This window comes from Xyrauchen texanus, chromosome 30 (genome assembly GCF_025860055.1).
Source record: "Xyrauchen texanus isolate HMW12.3.18 chromosome 30, RBS_HiC_50CHRs, whole genome shotgun sequence".
In the NCBI taxonomy this organism is placed as follows: Eukaryota; Metazoa; Chordata; class Actinopteri; order Cypriniformes; family Catostomidae; genus Xyrauchen; species Xyrauchen texanus.
Window position 1 is genome coordinate 23,406,479 of NC_068305.1, and position 22,757 is coordinate 23,429,235.

Consider the following 22,757-nt stretch of genomic DNA (forward strand, 5'->3'; position numbering starts at 1 on the left):
TTATTGGTGTGCATGCAACGTGTAAACAGAGCAAAGATTCATTTGTATGGAAATGTGGTTTTATGTTCCACAAGATGGCACCATTGTGTTATTTGATGTAATGCCACTACACCAAAACTGCCAACAAGGAAAGGGATAGAAGACTATATTTTTGCCATGCTTAAAAATGGCCCGTATTTGGCTTATGCCAATACATTTATGATATTTGTATTTTCTGTGTTCCCCCACCTAACCAGACACATTCACAAGCTAACCATAAATAGAAAGGGAAGAGCAATAGAAAACTAGACACACTGCTTTACGCTAGCTTTATTTGAATGAAGCATAGACATGATTTTGTATCCATACTATTAACAGCTTGAAGAATACAAAAGAGAAGGTGAGGCTCATGCTACTGGTAACATTCCTTAATGTTTTCATTGGTTATTTGTTAATATTACTTGAGGTACATGGGTATACAATTTGTACAAATGTTAAAGAGATTCACAGTAAACTGTACTATAAAAAGCTAAGAAATAGATGTGAGTTGGCTGTTCATTCAAGGCGTGATGATAGTAGCAGGTCTGTTTTTCTATTGAAAATAACATTCTATTGAGAATACCATGCATCCACTCCACAGTCTCTATAATTAGCAGACATTCTTGAATGTTGACCTGTGTTCATTTTGAGTGATCAAAAGCAAATAACCTATGGAATTTAACTGTGCTTAACTCTCCTTTAACATTTGCCACCCATATTCTCTTTGTGATATGCCAAGAGAATCAACTTTGTGATCCTGCCCACATATTATATGGCTATGATATTACTCATTTAAAAGAGACTGACCATAAGGCATCTACTATGTATTTCAAAGGAACAACATACCTTGATATAGAGATTAGGAATTAAAAAAATATTCTACACTACATTACTGAATACCCACTTATCTGTGAATTCAAACCATGTGTAACTTGAGAGTTTACCAACAATAGATGATGCAAACACAATTCCCCCAGTCCCACTTTCTAACGTTATGCACAGTTATCTCACTATTTTCTTTTAACCTCATGATGCATCTTAGGTGCTAAGGCCATCAAACAGTGGCATGAAGTGCAGATGTATGTTGTGAACAATAAAATGTCCTTTCTGACATTCATGCAGGTGTTTATCATCATCATCAAATTCATCTATTTCACAGTTACCAGGTTCACAAGTGTCACAAGTGATAGCAAAATCAAACGTTTTTTTTTTTTTTTTTTTATCTCAGTTGTCACGCATCAAATGTGAGATTGTTCATTGTGAATGTACATGATAAACAGACAACTTTTCACAGTAAGGGACTAAGAAGTGTTATATCTACAGTCAGAATGAAAATGGGATTTGGCTGGATATTGAGTTTCAGTGTTCACAAGTAAATTGCATTTTACCTCCATTTTCATATTACAGCCACAGTATACAATGCGTTTTGTTATTTGCTATAGTTGTAGAATGCATATCTGTACCATGTGGGATAAAGTTACATGTCTAAATAATATTTGAGTTTAACACCAGCATGACATCATGATTTCAATGGGTTTTTAAAAGGTTAAAATGTATTCAGGAGGGTTCAAAGAATATTTTAGATATAAATACAATATACAAAATAACAATCCTCCAACTCCGACACCACAGACATACATACCCTCATACAACAACCGCAGAAACATATTCTCTCCATTCAACAGCAGCAAGACTGCTGCACAACTAATAAAACTGCAAATATTCATTGCAAATGTTATAAGTGGGAAAATGGTATCTTAAGCAATTTGGCAAAATAAAGGAGAGTGGGAGTAGGGGACATCCTTTGATGAGTCCAAAGAGGCTGGAGACCTCAGTGGCAGCTGTTGTAGAGTGATAGGAAATTTGGAAAGAGGAATAGAAGCATGAATGGATGGGTTAAAGGAGAGAGAGAAGAGGGATTGGCCTTTAGTCTCTTGCTCTGGGAGTTGGGATAGAGCACTGTCTCTTAGTATCCTCCATGGTAACCTCTCACTTCCTGCTTTCCGGAAAGCTCTGTGTCCCAGTCATGTGACTGCTTCTTGAATGCAGACTGAAAGACATGTAGAAATTAAAGAGAGTGGTGAGGAAACAGTGAATCAGAATAGCAATCTAATACGTTAAATATGTTAATATCTAAACATATTTAACATAGATATTCGTACATTATAATTTTGTTTCTAAAGCATCATGCAGAGATTTTTGAACCAAGAGGACTTTGAATACAACTTCCAAATCTTTGATAATTAAGTTGAATGATTGTAGGTATAAATCAGGTTAGCCAGGACTGCCACAGGTGAAAAAAGGTGCATCATGCTCCTGTTTAGTTGCCAAGACATTTAAAGGGATGGTTCATGAAAATTGTATCATCATTTAATCACCCTCATGCCATTCCAGATGTGTGACTTTCTCTCTTCAATAGGAACACAAACTAAGATTTTTAGAAGAATGTCTCTGCTCTGTAGGTCCATACAGTGAAAGTGAATAGTGTCCAGACCTTTGTAGTTCCAAAAATCACATAAAGGAAACATAAAAGTAATCCACATGACTCCAGAGGTTAAACCCAGAGATTCAGAAGCAATATAATAGGTGTGGGCAAGAATCAGTTCAAAATGTAAATATTTTTTACTCTAAATCTCCACTTTCACTTTTACATCTGAAAGTTACGTGGTACCTGTTTAGTTTCACATCTGAAAGTAAACGTTAAAGTGGAGATTTAGAGTAAAAATGTACTTAAATATTGTTATTTTTCTCACCCACACCTATCATGTTGCTTCTGAAGATATTGATTTAAACACTGTTTAGTCATATGGATTACATATGGATTACATGTCATATGGATTACTTTTATGTTTCCTTTATGTGATTTTTGGAGCTACAAAGGTCTGATCACCAGTCACTTGCATTGTAAAGATCAACAGAGCTGAGATATTATTCTAAAAATCTTAGTTTGTGTTCAGCAGAAGAATGAAAGTCATACACATCTGGGATGGCATGAGGGTGAGTAAATTATGAGAGTGTGATGAGGAGGAGGGTGTGGGCAGGCCATGATGGAGCACACCCGGCGCTGAATCAGCTAATCAATGGGAGAGCAAGATAATGGGCAGACGGTTCATGAGAGAGAGAGATGCACGCAGGTGCATGTGTGTCTGCGTCCTTATATTTTATGTTGTTTTAAGTTCATATATATCATTAAAGTTTATGTTGACTGTTCAGCCAGTTCATGCCTCCTCCTTGCCCGACCTTTATCTGTTACAGTGATGCCGAAACCTGTGAGGGAGGAGGGATACGCTGTCGCGGAGTCCTTGCCACTGCCAGGGGCCGGAGGACAAGCTGGCGTCCACCAGAGGGCGGAGGAGCGGTTGAGGACCGGGCAATAGTGTGTCCGGGAGGCGGCGAGCAAGTTCTTCTCTCTCTCTCTATGTGTCTCCGCTCATCCTTTCCCTCTCCCCACACCTCCCCTCGTCTCTCCCCCAGGTTCACAGGAGGCAGGGTGGACCACTGGCTGATAGAATGGCCGGAAGGGCAGCGTCTCCCCCAGAGATGGAGCTAGTCAGACCGGTGGTGCCCTGGCCTGAATCAGGCAGGACAGGAGTGTGACGAGGAGGAGGGCATGGCAGTGCCGGCCGTGCTCCATCACACCACGGCCACGCCCTCCTCCTCGTCATAGAGATAATTTTTCTTTTTGGGTGAATTATCCCTTCAAGCATATTTTTTATGCACATGTGCAAGTAAATGACAAGCTTCTGTAATGCTATTTGAAACGGCCTCAAGTGGAATGTGGAAGAGATGCTTGCTTCCCTCATTCTTTTTAGCAATTAGACATCCTACAATGTTCCACTTTCACCCATTTTTTCCCACATACTGCAGTACACAGTACACATTGCTCTTTCCAGCTCTACAACATCTTGATCTTCACCAACCTCAGTCTCACTCTGTTTTTATGACTCAGCACCAGTCATCAAGGCACAGGGGAAAGCGAGAGAGAGAGAGAGAGAGAGAGAGAGAGAGAGAGAGAGTCCTGCACCAAACCTCATGCAGTGCTGCTATATTTCACCTGCCACTGCTCTGCTGCAATGCTGCATTAGCGACATCAAAAATTTATCAGACACTCCCAGTTCTCTCATCCCCTTCCTTGCTCATTTTACAGAGTAATTACATTATTAAATGCTAAGGAACATTAATGACTAATTAGAACAACAAAGTAACATTAAGGAACAATTCTTGATATGTATTTATTTTGTGGAGCTGTTACTAATTATCTATGTTTTTTTATTTTTTATTTTATTGCTTTTGCTTTTTTATTGTAGTTAATTATATTAACATATGTAACATGGACACTGTAATATAGTGTTACCCTTTTGTGCTCCTCCTTTATTATTACCCAACAATCCTAAAAGGGATTCTTCACCCAAAACTGTTACATTATTCCCCCCAATTGAGTTACTCAACTGAATCAGTAAACCTTAACAACTGTTTAATATTGCTTGCTTTGCTAAGACACACACAACTAAGGATTAAAATTGATTATACAATGTATTTTATCAAATCAAATCTGTACAGGTTCTAAACTACATATTAAAGGCTTTGATGAGTGGAAGAGAATAAGAGGTTGTGCATTAGGGAATTATACTCAGCCGTTCAGCATAAAATCATCTCTCTTCTCACTGCTTCCCTATAAAACCCAGCATACAATGTAAAGGGTCAGGCGGCTCAATTCTTGCTTTGATATCAAAGGTCCCTTGGTTACTGGTACATGGAACTCATCTCACCAAATGCAAATCCAGCCCCAATAATACTAAGATCCATTGATGTTTTTAAAAAAGACACGATTCAAGAACTGTGAGACAAGTAAAATAAAAGATTGAGGAGGAATTTTTATTTTTTTTTACCAATATTTTTTATTTTTTTTGCCTTTGCCAAAGACTACCATTGAAAAATTATACTTCATGTATTTTACATCATTATGTTTGTTTCAGTTTACTTTAAAGTGCATATATATTACTAGGAACTAGAAAACATTGTGGCATCGTGATAAATACCACAAAAACTATTTCTTTCTAATCCATAAACATTAAAATACAGTGTTTCAAAAGTTTAGCCACAAGACGTAAACATCTTACATGTAAACATGATTTAAATTTGATATAATTAATGATTAACAGTGTTGCGCATTTACCAGTTTACAGGGTTAACCGGTGTTGTGTTGTCATATCAATTAAATTATAATATTATATATAATTTTTCATAGTTGCTGTTTTAAAAAACTTAACAAGGTAATCAGCATTATTAATTGAGGTAATCAACATTATGCTGTCAATTGAACTTAACTTATAATGAACCTGAAACTTTCCTTTAAAGATTCATGATTAATTACATTTTATAAGATTACATTTATAAACACTAACCTGCTCATGACACTGTGAGAACCTCTGTTGAGACCGCCTCGATCTCAATTCCGACATCCTCCACTACCTCCTCCACTGCAATGGTGCTTGCTGTCTTCTCAGTAGCAATCTTCAGTTTGGCAGCTATGTTTTTTGCATCTGTCTTTTGACAATCTGCATCTCCGGACTCTCCATGGTTTTTCGTGTCCTGTGTTGAAACTTTCGATTGAGGTTCCTCCATGTCTATTTGAGGCCTGTCTTCTACTGATTCCTGAGCCTCTGAATTGTCATTTTTCATGTTTGTCCCAGGTACATCATCTGCATTTATTACATTTATGACACCAATATTAAATTCCTGTGCGGTCTCAATCTGTACCTCTTGCACTAGCTGACACTTTTCAGCCACAACCTGGTCTTGATATGCTTCCATCGAAGGGTGATTTTCCTCTTGTGTGGCTAAAGTCTCTGTGGTATCTTTTTCAATTTTTGTTTTCACTTTCTTGGGATCTGTTTCAACTTTACTTTTTTCATCTTCACTTTCTGTGCTCTCACTAGACCTTTCTTTGTCTGCTACTGTTTTCTCTTCTGCTTGCTTTAGTTCGACTTCACTTTTTGTTACGTCTGTTTCTTGCTGCAAAACTGTCACAGAGACTTTAGCAACCTCCTCACTTTGAGCTGGGATTGTACCTGTGATGGAAACTTTGAATGTTTCTGCTATCAAGATGGCTTCATTAACTGTGGGTCTCTCTGTGAAAATGCAAGTGTGTTCATCACCATCTACGCAGACAGTCTCAAATGTATTTGGCTTCTCAGGGATTGTGTCTGATGGAGGTTTTTCATCAGAAAAAACTTCTGTTGAAGGTTCATCAGTCATTTCAGAAGCTGCTGGGACCTCTTCAAGCTTGAAGCTTACCTCCTCAATAGCATTCTCCGATATTTTTTGTTCCTCATGTACCTCAGCAAGGTTCTCTACAACATGTCGAATGACCTCTTGCACAATAACACTACTCTGCTTCTGAATGATTTCTGCCTCTCTCACTTGGTCTGCCTTTATCAGTTCGGCTTTTTCTTTCACATTCTTACAAACTTCCTCAACTACTACACTAACATTTGTTGAGTCCACTTCAAAGTTTTCCTCAATGGGTCTTTGAGCAGAGACAACCTTTACATCATTCACTATAACCTGGATTTTGTGGTCACCAGTGGGAAGAACAAGAGGGACATTTTCCATAACAGCTTCAAGTGCCAGCTCTGCTGTCTGGGAATGTGTAGACTCTAATGCTGAGCTTTTAACACAGACAGTCTCTTTTATGACAACAAATTCCTCAGTGGGCTCTACTGCATGAATGGGATCTTCCTTGGACTCTGCCGTTTCAGCAGCAGGCACTTCTGGAATGGTTGCCATGACCTCCTCAATAGCATTGTCCGATATTTTTTGTTCCTCATGTACCTCAGCACGGTTCTCTACAACATGTTGAATGACCTCTTGCACAATAACACTACTCTGCTTCTGAATGATTTCTGCCTCTCTCACTTGGTCTGCCTTTATCAGTTTGGCTTCTTTTTTCACATTCTTACAAACTTCCTCAACTACTACACTACCATTTGTTGAGTCCACTTCAAAGTTTTCCTCAATGGGTCTTTGAGCAGAGACAACCTTTACATCATTCACTATAACCTGGATTTTGTGGTCACCAGTGGGAAGAACAAGGGGGACATTTTCCATAACAGCTTCATGTGCCAGCTCTGCTGTCTGGGAATCTGTAGACTCTAATGTTGAGCTTATAACACAGACAGACTCTTTTATGACAACAAATGTCTCAGTGGGTTCTACAACAGGAATGGGATCTTCCTTAGACTCTGCAGTTTCAGCAGCAGGCACTTCTGGAATGGTTGCCATGACTTCCTCTGTTACAGCCATGGCTACTGCCTCCACAGATGCTACCTCAACACTAGCAGCTGCCACTTTAACATCCTCCAGCTCTTGCACCGTCTCACCTTTAGCAATAGCAATGTCAGTGACCTCTACAGTTTGGGCACAGATCGACTCTTCAACAGTTGGTTCCGCAGGACCTTCAGCCTCAACATTTGGGGATTTTTCTGCCACCACTGGCTCTTCAAGAACCTCTGGATCCTGTTGGATAGCATTAATGACCGCTACTTTGACTGCTTCTACTTCTTGGAGCTCAACCACAGTCTCTGCTTCAGGTGTCTCTTTCACCTCTTCAACCTGTGCTTTTTCCACAACAGCATTTTCTAAGGGCGATTGACGCTCTTCTATGAGCTCTGTCTGAACTTCTCTCACCTGAGCTTCATGAAATTCATCCTCAGTCACACTGGCCATTTCAGGCTTCTCTGTTTTGTTTTCAACAGCCAACTCTGTGATTAGTGCCTGGCTAACAGCAATGACAGACTCTTCTGAAGGTTTCAAAAGGCTTTCCCCTTCCACCGTGTGTATTTCACGAGTGTCAAGACCAGTGCAAATGGCTGTTGCCTCTGTTTTCTCATGTGCAACCAGGACTGTTTTCTCTTCCTTGATGGCTGAGTCAACCTGAAGAACATTGATAGTGACAGCATCGTTTTTTCCCTCTTCCTCAGTCATGGCGTTAGTTATGGCACTTGTGGTAACAATAATAGTTTCTGCAGCTTCCAGCAGTACTGCATCAGTCTTCTCCAGATTATCACCTGGGACAGGAGTAGTCTCACCTGATGTAACTGGTGATGCTGTAACATGTGAAAAGGCAGAAACCATTTCTGTCTCTGCCTGTTCAAGGGCAGTAACAGCCTCTGATGTAAGCTCGACAATGTCCTCTGCAATGGTGTTATCGGTTGATTTAGGTGTGGCAGGTGTGTCTCCTTCTTCGGCTATGTCACTCAGTTGCTTTCCCTCTGTCTCATCAACAATATTTTCCACAGTGGTTGAGATCCAAGATGGTGATCTATCTTCAGCCAAGGCCTTTGCCTGAGTGACTGATGCAGCTTCCTGCTTTACCCCCTCTGCCTTGACTACAACTTCTGCAGATGGTTCATTGTCATATTCTGATAGAGGCACCACAGCTGGAGTGTCAGAGTCATCCTCTGCAGAGCCAACATCAGAAGAGACTTGTTTACCATCCGACTTCTTCTTCCTGCGTGGAATTAATTTTCTCAAAGAGAATGAGGATTCTTCTTTGGGGATCTCACTGTCAGAGGTTGTCTGCTCTGGACCTGAGGCTTCATCTGACTTGTCTTCTGCTTTAGGTTTCTTTTTCTGTGTTACCAGCCTTTTAAAGGACTCCCAAGTTGAAACAAGCTCTTCCTCTGGTTCGGGTGAGGATGACAAATTCTCATGGTCAGCTTCACAAGAGCTTACAAGAGGGGACTCGGCAGTCTTTGCCTGCTCTTCTCCAGACGACTGCACTTCTTCCTCAATCTTAGGTTCTTCATCATCAGAATCAGAAGTCTTCCTGGCCCTTTTTTTAGCTGACCCCACACAAATCAGAGCTTCCCATGACACAGATGTATCCATTTTTCTTTTAGGCTCTTCTGCAACTGGTTCAGCTTTTGGCTCAACCTTAGATTCTGTCTGTGGTTCTTCTTTAGAGTCAGATGCTACCTCTTCAGGTGGTTTAGGCTCATCTGTTTTCTCATCAAAGACTTCACTCTCTGTTGAAGAGAGAATAGAAGATTTGGGTTTATCTCCAGGTGCCTCATCTTCGCTCTCAGAGGGCCTTTTGACATGTTTTTTCGGAGTGACTAGTTTTTTGAAAGAGGACCAAGGCAAAATTCCATCCTTCTTCTTTTCATTGTCAGAAGTGGCTGTCTCGCCCTCAGACTCGACAGCTTGAGCCACCTGAGCTTGAGTTACCTCCTCTACAACATGGTCAGCAGATTCATCTGGAGAAGATATTGCACTGTCAGGTTTCTGAGGCTCAGTTGACTCAGTAGATGACTGGATCTGTTCAGCAGCTTGCTCACCTGATTCTGTTTGCTTTGACTCAGCTTCTTTCTTGCTCTTCTGTTTTTTGGATGACAGCTTTTTTAGACCTGCTCCTGTAAACAACTTCTTAAGTGGGCTTCCTTGAGCCTTGACTTTCTCCTGAGATAACAGGATTTCTGCTTCAGTGGTCACCTCTTCAGAAACATCTGGCTTGTCATTTGCTGGTTTCACATCATCACTGGTTTGGGCATCATCAGGAGTTTCAGCAGCAGGAGCTTCAACATTTTCAGTTTGAGCCACAATTGCAGCCTCCCTTGTAGCCTCTACTTTAAGATCTTTTTGCTCCTCTGTGTCAGTGGAATTAATTTCAGCTGTGTCTGCTTCAGTTTCAGCTGTTTCAGTTGGCTTCTTTAACTGCTCTGCCTCAGCTGGCCCTATCTCTGCATCCACTTTAGCTTCTTCTGTATTCTCAACAGCATCTTCTGCAGTCTCCTCAGCTTTCTTAATGTCCTCTTCTGTAGACTTTTCTGACTTCTTGAAGCTTGCCTTCTTCCGCAGGTTGGAAAAGATTCCCTGAGTAAAAAATCTTTTAAAGGGACTCTGTGTCTCTTGAGAGGGTGGACTGTTGGATGATTCAATTGGCACTTCTGTCTCTGGTTCTTGCTCTTTCTCTGATGTTGTCCCTGTTTCCTCAGCAGATTTCTCTTGCACTTCATCACTGCCTTTTTCATTCACTGCTGGTGCATTAACCACAGGTTGGTCAGTTGGTTCTTCTGCCTTATCAGTTGCATCTTCAGACGTGATCTCTTTCTCTTTCTCTGTAGTTTCTGCTGATATCTCTACCTCAGATACGACTTCTTCTGTTGCAGGTTCCACTTTGTTTTCTTCAGCGGCTGCATCTGAAGTACCACTCTCTGTTTCCTTCACTGTCAGCAGTTGCACAGGCTCTGCCTTCTCATTCTTATCCTTCTTCAGTGTGAATTTAAATCCAACAAAACGGAAGATCTTCTTGAAGCCAACCTCATTGGCCTCCTCTTGTTTTTCCTCTACTACCTTCTCTTCTGTGGTTGTAATTTCATCTGCATTTGCAGAGTCATCTCCTTTCTCTCCATTAACGTGAGGGGCAACTTCTTCCTGATGCATCTCAATTGTTTCAGCATTGTCTTCTTTCTGGGAGATAGTGTCTGTCTGGCCAACTGCAATGAAAAAACACAAAATTTGAGATACATTTCTATTAGAATGATCTAAATTACAGTAGCTAGTGTTTTATTTAAATTATTTAGTTAGATAATCATAAAACCTATCTACATCAATTTAATAACACTTAAGAAATTGGATACAACAAGCATCAGCATTAATGAGTTAACAGCTTTTAATAAAATATCAAAACTGTCATAAAGTCTTATAACAGCTCATTTGTGTCGTATGGACTGACAACAGCCAATTCTCAAATGTGCACAAAAAAAAAAAAAACACCAAAAGCAAACAAACAAGAAACAAGTTAGAGCAGGATCTAGTAATCATATTAATTAAAAATGGAGGGCTGAGGCTTTTAAAGGGAAATAAGAGCCTCTTTTGCTAAATAACTTGCAAAAACCTTTTCACCCCTTGTACAGATTTAATTAGGCATTATGAAGGATATTTGATATATGTTTACATTTGCTGGTCTTTTTCCTGCGTGCACCAACCAAAAATATAAGCAGGAGAATGATGACAACATTCAACATCAAGGCTACAAGGGGAAATTTCCATGTTGTAAGCTCAGTTATGCAGGCTACGTTGCCAATTGTCTGGACAAACACATTGACCTAATTTAATTTAAAACAGCAAATACATAAGCGAGTGGGTGGTTTGCCTTATGCCTTTATAAATCTTTTTTAAGCTTGTATCATTTGTACACAAGTCTTGAGCATCCGAGACAAAATGTAACAACTAGGGTGGTGACAGGTGGAATAAACAAGAACAAACACACACAAACCCATAATGCCTTAAATTACTTCCTTGTCTATCTGTGTTTTGACAGGAGTTGGTTGGACATGAGGGTGTGGGGCTGGGAAGTGGGTGTTGAGTTCACAAGTAGTGTGGGCCTCCTGGAGGCCCAGTTTCCCTTTGACATCCAACCAAGCAAGGGACCATTCACATCTGGCTCTGCTTGCTCTGGCTCTAGGGTCGGCAACCCACCCAGTGACTTTAAAAACAAATTCCAAGCATTTTTTATGCATGCATATCATGTTACTTGGCTTCCTACACACTTGTATGACACAGGGTGAGATAAATGTGCACCAAACCCATTCATATAACAAAACAACTTTTCAAAACATTTTGTACTAGAGTGTCTTTGTAAATCATTATTCTTATGTGTCTGCTAAAATCTAGGGGCATTTTCACATCTGGCTCATTTGGACCATTTATTTCAGAACCTGGCTTTCTCCCTTAGTTTAGTTCATTTAGGCATATATGAACACAGCATATAAACCAATAAAAACCATCGGTCCAAGACAACCTGTAAATGTTTACATGATAACTTTCAGCAAGACTAGATAATTGTTTATTTCTATAATATTTACAGTATGTTATGTGATGTTTATTTACATTTATTATGTGATACAATAGAGATACTTCAGTTATTCAGTTGCTGGTTATTTTAATTCTGACCTGTAAAGTATATGTCCACTACTTGATGTGCAATCATTAAAACCCTCAATAGCTGTCAGTGTTTAACTTATCCGCGACCGTGGCAAGGTAAAAAAACTCTGTAAGATGTAGTTAAAGAAGAGAAAAAAACAGACTCAGCTGGGGGTATCTATTATGCTCTGGCATTAAAATAATGTACATATGCCAAAATAATTGAGCTATATAAAATAATGTGTATATAATTATTAGTAATCGACTGATATGGTTTTTTTTTATGGCCAATGCCGATATCCAGAGTGCAGGTTGGCTGATACAATTTAATATAGCAAAAAACATAAACATAACATTTTAATATTTTAAACGGTAGATAGCAGTTTTTTCTGATTTCTGTTTAGTCATCAAATTGTATTAATTTATTTTCACATGAAGAAATTGTTAATATATCAGGAAGAAGGATATACAGTACACACAGAAGTCCAGCAAACATGGATGGAATGTCTACGTTAGCAAAAAAAAAAAAATACAGAATCAAACCAACTGTAGATACAGTGCATAGTGAATAAGTCATTTACACAGCACACATGAAGCACTTTTACTTTGAAGCTGCACTGACATGCTTGTGCGGATCCAGTGCGTGAATCCAGGCAGGCATTTCAGATCAGTAAGAATTTACATTTTCTGATAGGAAAGAATATTTGATATGATACACTAGACAGACAGACAGATCAAGCTATCGATATATAAATAGAGAAATTAAGCAATGACACTGCAGATATTACTTTATTTAAAAAAAGCCTTTGTAATAATCAATGTAAATTTTGTGACACACCAAACTGAACCAACAATTGTATGTTGGATGCAATGGTATCCCCTTTCCCCCATAATACAACACTCCATCCCCCCTACAGACCAAACAAAATTCTAAACTCTAGCATAGGAAGACTGTATTGTGTTGTTCTCTTTGTCTCACAAAGGGCCCCTGCTTTTTCCTGCTTTGGCTAAAATGGGGGAGAGTGAGAGTTGGGTAAGAGGAAAATGTTGTCAAAGCAGTTGTTGTATTTTAATGCTTTATCATATTTAGGCAAGCATTTATGATGGGTCTGCAAATATCATAAAACTAGAAAACCATCCTAAATAATGCAGCCATGCAGTCATGTTTGAAGAACTGCACTTAGGAGAATCAGATGTACGCATACAGTTATGAAACAGCAGATTATATGCTCTTAATTCATTTTTACTACCTTTTACAAACATCTTCATCTGGATGTACTCCCAGAGGTTTCTGCTTTCACTGTTGTAATGCCTAACTATGAGGGAACCACATTTGCAAGCAACAAGGCATGTTGCAGTTGCCTTACACAGCTTGAGACAAGGAGACTCTGTGTATGGGTGTGAATTTGTACATGAGAGACAAAATGGGTCAAAGGCTTGATGAAGCCACTAGTCGGCCTACATTTGCCTTTGTCACATTGTTGGCTCAGACTGGGGCGTGTCTGTCGTAGCTGCTAAAGTGTGGAATTGTGGATGAGCATTTTGGAAAGTGTGGGGGTAGATGCCATCTGAATTCACAGTAGTATGATTATAGGGTTCTAAAGATGGGTGAGGGGTGAATGTTTGTTAGGATGAGGGGGTCTGAGGTAATGGTCAACAACCCCCTACCCCTTGTTGTTACATGCAAATATGTAGACTGTTCATTAGTGGAGTCTGTGAGTTTAGGGAAGTTGCAAGAACACTCAGCAGTAGACAGACTGCCCACTACCAAGACAACTGCCCCACCTCCCACACTAAATTACTACACTTAGTCCACCAAGATCAAGATTCCATAACTGATACTGTCAATATCCAAACCCCTGGAAATGGGAAGTGGCAAATTAATAAGAATATTAGGAAGATAAAAAGGTTATAAATGGGCATTGTTCCACTGGTATCAACTAGTGAAAAGTTAAAAGTGAAAACTTAAGACCCACATGAAATTCTGAACATATAAGAAAAAAGCTGGGCATAAGTCAGTTTAATTACTGTAATACAATATTACATTGAGACATAAACACAAAGCTAAAACATCCAAACATTCCCAGTTTATCAAAACACTCTGAAGTCAAGTGTGGCAGTAATCAATTCCATACACCCACACCACCTATTGCGACTCTAGAGAACCCTGACAAAGATCTGAGGGGCTTGAAAAACTAATTAAAATTCCTTATAAAAAGGACATCTGAGACCTCTGAAGCACACAAGCTTAGAACATTTCCAAGAATTCTATATAGTACAGGAATAGACCCACCAAGCAGCAGTTGATGATTTAAACTTGTATCACACATAAGCTGCAGAATAGAGAAAGCATTCTAAGGCCCAAGATGGTCTTTCATACTTGATGGGGTTGATGCTTTCATTAACTGGAGATGTGACTACTAACCTGCAGGAAACCCTACAGTATAGCTTCAAAGAAAATCTTCAATTTCAGAAACGTATTTCAATGAATCATAGAAACCTTCAAAGATTCCCTTATGTCTCTTATTTTCTGAATTTCTAAGAAAGACCAAGAGTCAATTAAATGCAGATTTTTTTAACAAAAATATGCAGGAACCCACACCCACAAGATAACTTGTACAAATAAATTTGAGATATACAGGTGCAAGCTATAAACTTTTCAATTGGAAAGAAAAATCAATTCATTACATCCTGAAAAGACACATGCATCCCTCTACACAACATTGCCGCAGGCTTGCATATCATATATATCAGAATATGTCCAAAAATTATAACAAAATACTCAATCCTATATCCTATTCACCCATAAGGTAAACATCTTAATTATCATTGTCCCAACTGTCCCCAAATACCAACAATGAAACAACAAGTGTAGAAAGTTATAGATGCATCTTACCTGTTAGAGTTATTGTCCCAAGCATTTCAAAAACTTTTTGCAATTACTTTCAGAAAAAAGAAAAATAATTGTTCAATAAAGCTGTTTAACTCTCTGACAGTGATGCTCTTTGAATTGCCCACTTGTAAATCTCCCCTCTCGCTCTCTCTCTCCTGTGAGCTTGTGTTGAGAGCAGACTCTCCTCCTCTGAGTTTCTGGGTGAGAATGAGAAGAGCTGGAGGGTGACACACATTTCAACAGACACTGACACATGTCCTATGTGGTACCACCCCGCCCTTCAACCCCCACACCCCCTCTACTCCTACTCCTCCTCCTCAGCTTTTTTCAGCTGTTCACAGACCCATTCTACTGAATGAATTTCCCTCTTCCTTCCCCTCCACTCCTTCCACCAAATCACAAACTTCCATCTTTTTTTGTCCTAACTTTTTCTTTTCTGGTTCAAACTGACAGAAATTTTCAAGGCATACTTAAAATGTCTGTGTAAGTGAAGGGAGGAAGAATTACTGTCATCAAAATAATTTCTGTACATCCATCTCCTGTAGTATTCTCTTGTCCTTAGACAGCAGTTTCCATATGACATATAAATGGGCATGGGGGTAAATGAGGACATCCACATTATGTTCTCTTTTTTCTTTCTGCTTTCTGTCACATTTCCAAGCTGACTCTTTATCTCTCCTCCACATCACTCAATCCTCAATCCCTGAAAATGAGCCTGAAAAGAAAACATCTATCCCCTGATTCTCCTATATCAATGAATGCTAACACTACTGGTCTTTCCTTCAGTAACAGATCTCAGCTGCTCAGTACATTTTAAATATTACAAGAATAATACATTAAATTAAATATAATTTTATTTAGGGCTGAACGATAATTGAATATTTAAGATACAACAGGGCTAAAGGCACCCCTTAAGGAAATTTATCTTTTTCTGGTCACAAATGTTATATAAATGGAGCAACATATTTTGTGTGAGAAGAAATAAAATGGAAGCAAAAAACAAAAAAAGAAAGTGGTGAGGGAGCCTTTTACCACACACCTAGGGTAAAAGGCCCCAAAGTGATATTGTGTAGATACATGAGCAATAGTTTTAGGCCAAAATTTGTCAACTAATGCAGAGAATTTTGAGACCGCAAGATGCTTTTTTGAGTAACAAAATTATGCTTAATCAAAATAACTATGTGGCAGCGGGGGTGTGGTCAAGCGCCCATCCGGGGAGAGAAAGCGGTAAGGGTGCTTGCACCTGAGCTAAATTATGTCTAACACCAGTCTCTAATTTCAGCGAGCATGGGGAGAGCGGCATAAAAACGACCACAAAACCTTCAGACAGGGAGAGAGTCAGAAACTGGGAGAGCCCTGATGTTGTGAAGCCGAGTATAATTGTGAAGCCGAGTATAATTGTGAAGCCGTAAAGTGCCGAGTTGACGAATTAAAGAGTGTTACCTTTGTTTGGAGCAACCTGCCTCCCGTGTCCTCACTACGTAATTCTCAACAAACTACTTCAGAAAAAGTCAACCATTTCGTTTTAATTTCAATCACATCGATACACATCTCAAGTATTCTGTAAACTAATCTTTATTGTGTTTGGATGAGTCAATGTGAGCCCACTTTGAACATTCTTCATTACAAATCTGTTCCCCCCACTTAATAAAACAATGTGCTTTTATAGGGGCCTTTTTTATGTACCCCAAATACTATCCTTACACTTGATTTAGTTACCTTAAACAAAACTGAAAATGATTTATTTCAGAGATTTTAATAACCTACATAAGTTCACAACATTTTAAATATATTAAATCAACATCAATATTAATTAGACATCACACGCAATGATCTCATGGAACAGGAATAGTTTGCAGTGCATAGTGACAAACAGGTGTTTAGGAAAGCGCTGTTGTAGTTTTGTTTGCTATTTAGTGTTTTGGGAGAAAATCAAATCAATGGAGTCTTTTACCCCGTGGAGCCTTTAGCCCCGTTGTACCCTATATTCAAAATGATTTTTCTGGTGACATAAAATTAGGAAATAATGTGAATTTTGCCATAATTTTTTATTAACATTTTATTTGGCCATTAAGTTTACTTAACACTGTGTCATTATATTTTGGAAGAGTTAAAACAGAGATGTGTATATACAGTAGTGTCTCTGATTTCAACTTCAATAATAAAGCTGCATTAGAGTTGGTAGTTTTATTTCATTTTCATGAACCAGTTTAATTGAATTGTCTCAAAACTAAATTTTTCGATTAATTCGCCTAATCACTAAAAAAAAGTCCCAGTGTGACATTTTTTGTATAATAAATAAATATATTGTAGTTAGTAAAAACACAATTTTTCAGATTACAAATACATTAATATTGAGATGTTTCAGTATTTCAATATCAATAACAAAAAATATAAATATAAAAAATATATTATTAATTGCATTCTCCAAGTCGATTGTTCTTAAATGAAAAATGACCAGGCCAAAAAAAGTAGTAACTTTCAATCTCAAATTTACTTCCTAGTCTAGCTAGTGGAGTACTGCAGCAATGAGGCTGCCACCCCAAAGTGTGCTAATGGCTCATTCTAAGTGTAAACTGAATCAGTTTAGTTCATCAGACTTTTGTTGAAGGAGGATGGTTGAAGAAATGCAGTAAGATTCCTCAGCATACAGGGGTCTAATCAAAGATCTCTCACCTTGCCATTGTTCTGATGGAATGTGTGAAATCCAGGTGAAATCTTCTTCTAAATGGGTTATAACAACTCTAATCCAGTTTGGTCTGGAACAGATTAAGCAGGAACTCATTTGGTTAAGACTTTGATTTTATCTCTGCTAAATAAACCAATGGCTTTTGTTGTGTTATTCACTTTCCTAAATACAAACAATATTCAAAGGACTTGATATGATATTGTGATATGTACATATTGTCTACGATATGGTGAACTGATTTGGAATGTGGTGCAAGACATAAACTCAATATGAAATGTTTGGTTGAAAATTAAGTGGGAACAAGTAGTGTCAAGTTCCTCTTGAATAGCGGATGAATGGGCATTCTCAGACTTTATTGTGATCTATAGCAGTGAAAAGCAGACAGTAGTTCCATGGGCCTCAGATCACAGGGATTTAACAAATAGGAAAGGCTTTTTGGTCCCCAGTGACTCCATAGGAGTGGAATTCAATAAGCACAGACTCACTCACAGTAAAGAAAGTTTTACATTATGAGTCACTCCTACTCTACTATAATGAACATTCTTCAAAAGAGGAAGCTTGTTCTCAACATCTTCCTGTATGTATCAGTCACAGCTGAGTCATATAAGACTTCCATGAAGACAACCTGACCTATTCTACCCTGATCTATATTATGTGATAAAATGAGACAAAAATGTATTTTTTTTCTTTCCATTTTCTGAAGAACGAGTGAAAAAACTTGCCACCACAGTGACTACATTTACCTGCACACCAGAAAGCATGTTATTGTAAGAAGACAGCATATTGCAAGAAAGAAGTGTTCTTGTTTACATGCACTGTATATGCAGCGTTCACTTTACTCCTGTATACATGTGGCTCAGTCAGTAAGTACTTTTCTCCACAGAAACATAAATTCCCCACAACGCTTGTGTAAATAAAAAATATGGTATTCAAGAAAGACTTCAGTATTTTATTCTCTGTTGCTTCGCTTTATTTCCAGATGTCCCAGAATTGTTGCTGTTTCTTTCCTTACCTTTATATAGCGACCTGCAGTGGAATTGTGCTATAGTGGGGTTTCCCTTAAAACTCCTGGATTCCCTCTATGTACAGCATAAGTGCATACACGTGAACTTGAGGGACCGTCAATATTTTACAGTTGTGTTTATAAATGGGTATAGTTAATTGTGTATGTGCTTTTCCCACTGTAGTCCCAGAAATGTTTTATTGACTTGTTGTTGGACTCTATCCGATGACGTTAGTGAATTCGGTCTGTTCCACGCATATGCACACTCTTCAAAAACCTGTTAGAACTCAGCGTATGTGTTTACATGCCCACTTAAGCAGCTTTCTCCAGGAGAAACCTAGGGATGTTAAACCGCTTTCTCTTAATCTCTTAAAAAGCATAAGGAATTCTGCGTTCTCGTTTACACAAGGTTTCAGAACTTTGCTTTCTGCAAAAATCCTGGAATAACCTGCTTTCTTAAGTGCAATTTTAGGGTTTTGTGGTTGGTTGCCAGAGTGTTGCTATGTGGTTGCTAAGGTGTTCTGGGTGTTTTTTTGTGTATTGCGCTGTGGTTGTTAGGGTGTTTTTGGTTGTTGCTAGGTGGGCCAAGTCAAAAGAACTCTCAAGTCTCAATGATATTCTCATCCCTAGATATGACAAGGACCCATCCCCCAATGCAAGTCAATGGGATTTTTTCGCCTGTCTCATCATTCACCATGTTAAAATTGTGATTCCAATTTTTAAGAAACGCTATTCAGCATCTTTCCTCAAAGCATGCTATTGAAGTTCACTACTTAAGAGGGTCACACAGGGACAGGAAGTGCCATGCAGCATCTATCTAAAAACTTGAGCGCCGTCAATGGACAACAAACAGCATTGGAGCTGTGCTTACATTGATCAAAAACAATAGTTTCTAATTTTAAGATTCAGTATGTTGTCCACCTATTGCGTCCGCTGTCCGACCTCAATCCGGGTTAGGTGTTTGGTCAATGTATGCGTAAAAGTAATAGTGATGCTTGCTTGAACTTCCTTGCTGGCATGGAACAGCCAACAACAGTCATGCTTTAGCACGATGAAGCTGATACACAAAATAACACCCATGTTATCTGTAGCATCAGTAAAATGTGAGCAAACACAGAAGTGTGAACCGAGGTCTGTTGTGGATAGGAACAGGGGGAGGTGGGCTTCCCGTTGACCTGGAGGCTTGCAGGGGATGCTGTGATGTCATTACATACATCAACTCACACGTACACACATACTTCCACATACAGACGCCCTCGTCTATGTACCCATTCCTCGAGCCAGGAAGATGATGTCGAAATAATGGGAGGAAGAGGAAATGAGAGCTGTGAGCAGATCTGCCCAGGATAAAAAAACTGTCTCTACAGCATTCTTTCACCTCTAACAGTGCTGATACACATCCACCAGATTTCACTGACCACTTTTAAAATTCAACCAGCTGCTTTATATTTTGCTCCTCCATCCATTTCTCTGTCTCTGTGTCAAGCTCTCCTTATTTTGTCTTTTTTTTCTTCTTCACTTTCCATGAACAAAAGGAAGCCGAGGAATGCCGCACAGGAAGAAGACTCATTCTTTTGCGTCATGGCTTCCACTTCCCTGACCAGTTTCCTTCACCGTTAGATCATTTTCTTTTCCTGGGCCAATTTATCACTTTTCATAAAGGACAATCTGACAGTGACTCAGATTACTGATAGTACGTAACATCTCGATGAGCAATTACAATTAGGTGTGACTTGTAATAGTTACATTGGTATGGTACTTATGTTGATGATAGTGCACTCTATTCATACTCACAGTATGCATACGATTGTAAAGTATACAAATATTTAAAATGGTTTATACTGGCATTATGTATTCAAATGGCAGACCTAAGTAATGCAACACAATTTACTTCAAAGACACAGGTCTGAGAATGATAGAAAACTCTGAGGTATACTTTATAGTATGAAAATGATTTTTAGTAATTATATAATACAAAAACAGATACTGATGGTATCTAATAGGTCTGTGAACCACTCAATTAAGTTTAGTAACATAGGTTAGTGACAATCTAATTTCTTATCAATGAGACAAAGATAATAATTAATGTTTATAAAGTCAAGGAGATTCTGTCAACATGTAGTAATGTGACTGAATGTAAATGTCAAGCCAAAATTTGACTGTCTGAAGTGAACTGTGTATTCCCTGTCTACCCAGACCCAAATCCCACTTGCAATATCCTTATGTCAATATCATCAGTCAGGATGAATGTTTAACAGGAAAGCAGTAAATAAAACTAGACTCTATGTCTGTTTTTATAAGGAAAAACTATTTATTTATTTTCATTATCAATCTCTTCACATCTCTCACATAAATTAAACTTGATCAAACATACTGTACATTCACACTTTCTTTGTGGCTTTCTCTTTCTGCCAATCCCTCCCTCTCCATCTCTCTAAACTTTTTCTTCAAATTCTGCCCTAATTTCTCTGTGTGTCAGTCTATAAAACAGTGTGAATATTACTGAAACATACTCTTAGTATCAAATGTTTAAATACTAAGTAGTTGTTCAAGATATGAGTTACAAACAGATTTCCATGAAGTATGGAACTGTGGTACTAAAACAAGTACAATGTTTGAAAGACTCTGACCTGAATAGTTTTATTTTGAACTTCCAGACAATTTGTTCACTTTTAACAATGAAAACAAGTTCATAATTTACAAGGAATCTAACCTTAAATCACATTATAGCAATGTTTAGAAAAGTTCTGAAAAGTATCAAGTTTAGAACACACATGTTGTTAAAATCAAATTATTAAGTTTTGGATTCAGATTCTAAACATCAATGGAAAGTTGTGGCAGTTATCAGCAATCTTGGAGGTAGAGCTCTCTGTGGACCCAACTCCACAGTAATAGGTCAAAGACTCTGTGACAATGCGGAGGGCGGGTCCGGGTCGTGATGCTACAAACCCGGCCCCTAATCAGGCTAATCAAGCCTCAGAGAGGGGTAATGGCCGACTGGTGACTGCAGTGGGAAAGAGAGAGAGATTTACGGGCAGCTGTCCAACACCATAGTGTGTTTCTCTTTTTGTTTAATTTCTTCATTAAAACTATTATTTATATCGTCAAGCCGGTTCTTGTCTCCTCCTTTCCATTAATCCCTTTACAGACTTGCATACACAGACACAAAAAACAAAATATACAGTAATGGGGCACATTTTTCGCCAGGGAGACTGAATTCCTTAGATAAACAAATAATCACATGAAACCTGTTATAACATGTTTAATATGAACACAGACTCATATGCTATCAGAGTAAAAACACTCTGATACACACACACATACACGGCTCGGTGGGGCAGGACTGTGTATGAGATAATGCTCAACCTCTGGACTCACTCATGTTTCCCCCTCCTAAATGCCTGGCAGCCAGCTTTTGTGCATGGGTGGGTGGGGGAGCTTAATTCTTTTGCAGACTTTTGTTTACATGCATCTTAAACATGGAGGTGATGCAAGTACATATGTAATTTTCTTCTGATGCACGTGACTGTACAGACTGTACTGACTGTATTCCAGTTCAATCAGGTGTGTGTGAGTGTGTGTTTTCTAATAAGTCTAATGTATGGGTGTATTCATGTCCATTTGAAAAGTCTGAGGTAGACAAAAAAAATTATTAAAAGGAAATGTTCCCAAAAATGACTAAATATTGAGAGGACTGCTTTCTCCATTGTTGATTTTGGCAAAGGAGGCATTGCACAATACTGGAGATATTTTTGGCAGAGTGGACATGAAATAATGTTTGTAATCAAACTTTCCACTCACGTGTCTCTGTGTGTGCATGGTTTCTATTGTAATGTTGTACTACAAATCTGCAATACCATATTTAGGGGAGATTGCTTAACAGTGAAGGAAAGACAGATATATCAACACTCAATTTATTCGCAATATTCTCCCAAAACACTACATGTTCCAGGGGTTTTCTGGTTCTCAGGGGATGTTGAAGAAAATAAACAGCTGCACTGAGAATGCAAGAAAATTATGGCTACAATCTCTTGGCTGGCATCATAGCATTAATCATGCAGATGAAATAAAGCAAGTTAAGATTAGGCCATAAACATTTCAAGGACATGTTGTCATGACTGATACTTTTTACACATAATGTGTATTTGTATCTCCAGTTGCTAAAGTCAGGAGTAGGTTTCATTTGTATCTACTCTGTAAGGTTTGGCCCTGATGTGGCACAGAAG

The 22,757-nt window shown here is 38.6% G+C and overlaps 1 protein-coding gene across 2 annotated transcripts in view; it reads right to left on the reverse strand.

The window, feature by feature from the left end:
- Positions 1-86: 86 nt before the first annotated feature.
- Positions 87-22,757, reverse strand: part of akap12b (A kinase (PRKA) anchor protein 12b) — a 58,164-nt gene continuing 35,493 nt past the window's right edge. The window contains exons 1-3 of one of the 2 annotated variants that reach the window (XM_052098655.1): positions 14,843-15,028; positions 5,424-10,517; positions 87-2,068 (exon numbers count right to left, since the gene is read on the reverse strand). In XM_052098655.1, the coding sequence (XP_051954615.1) occupies positions 5,428-10,517; positions 14,843-14,867 (5,115 nt within the window). In that variant the 5' untranslated portion in view covers positions 14,868-15,028 and the 3' untranslated portion in view covers positions 87-2,068; positions 5,424-5,427. Of the gene's footprint in view, positions 2,069-5,423; positions 10,518-14,842; positions 15,029-22,757 lie in introns of those variants that run through there. The other variant, XM_052098654.1, reaches the window with a different exon arrangement.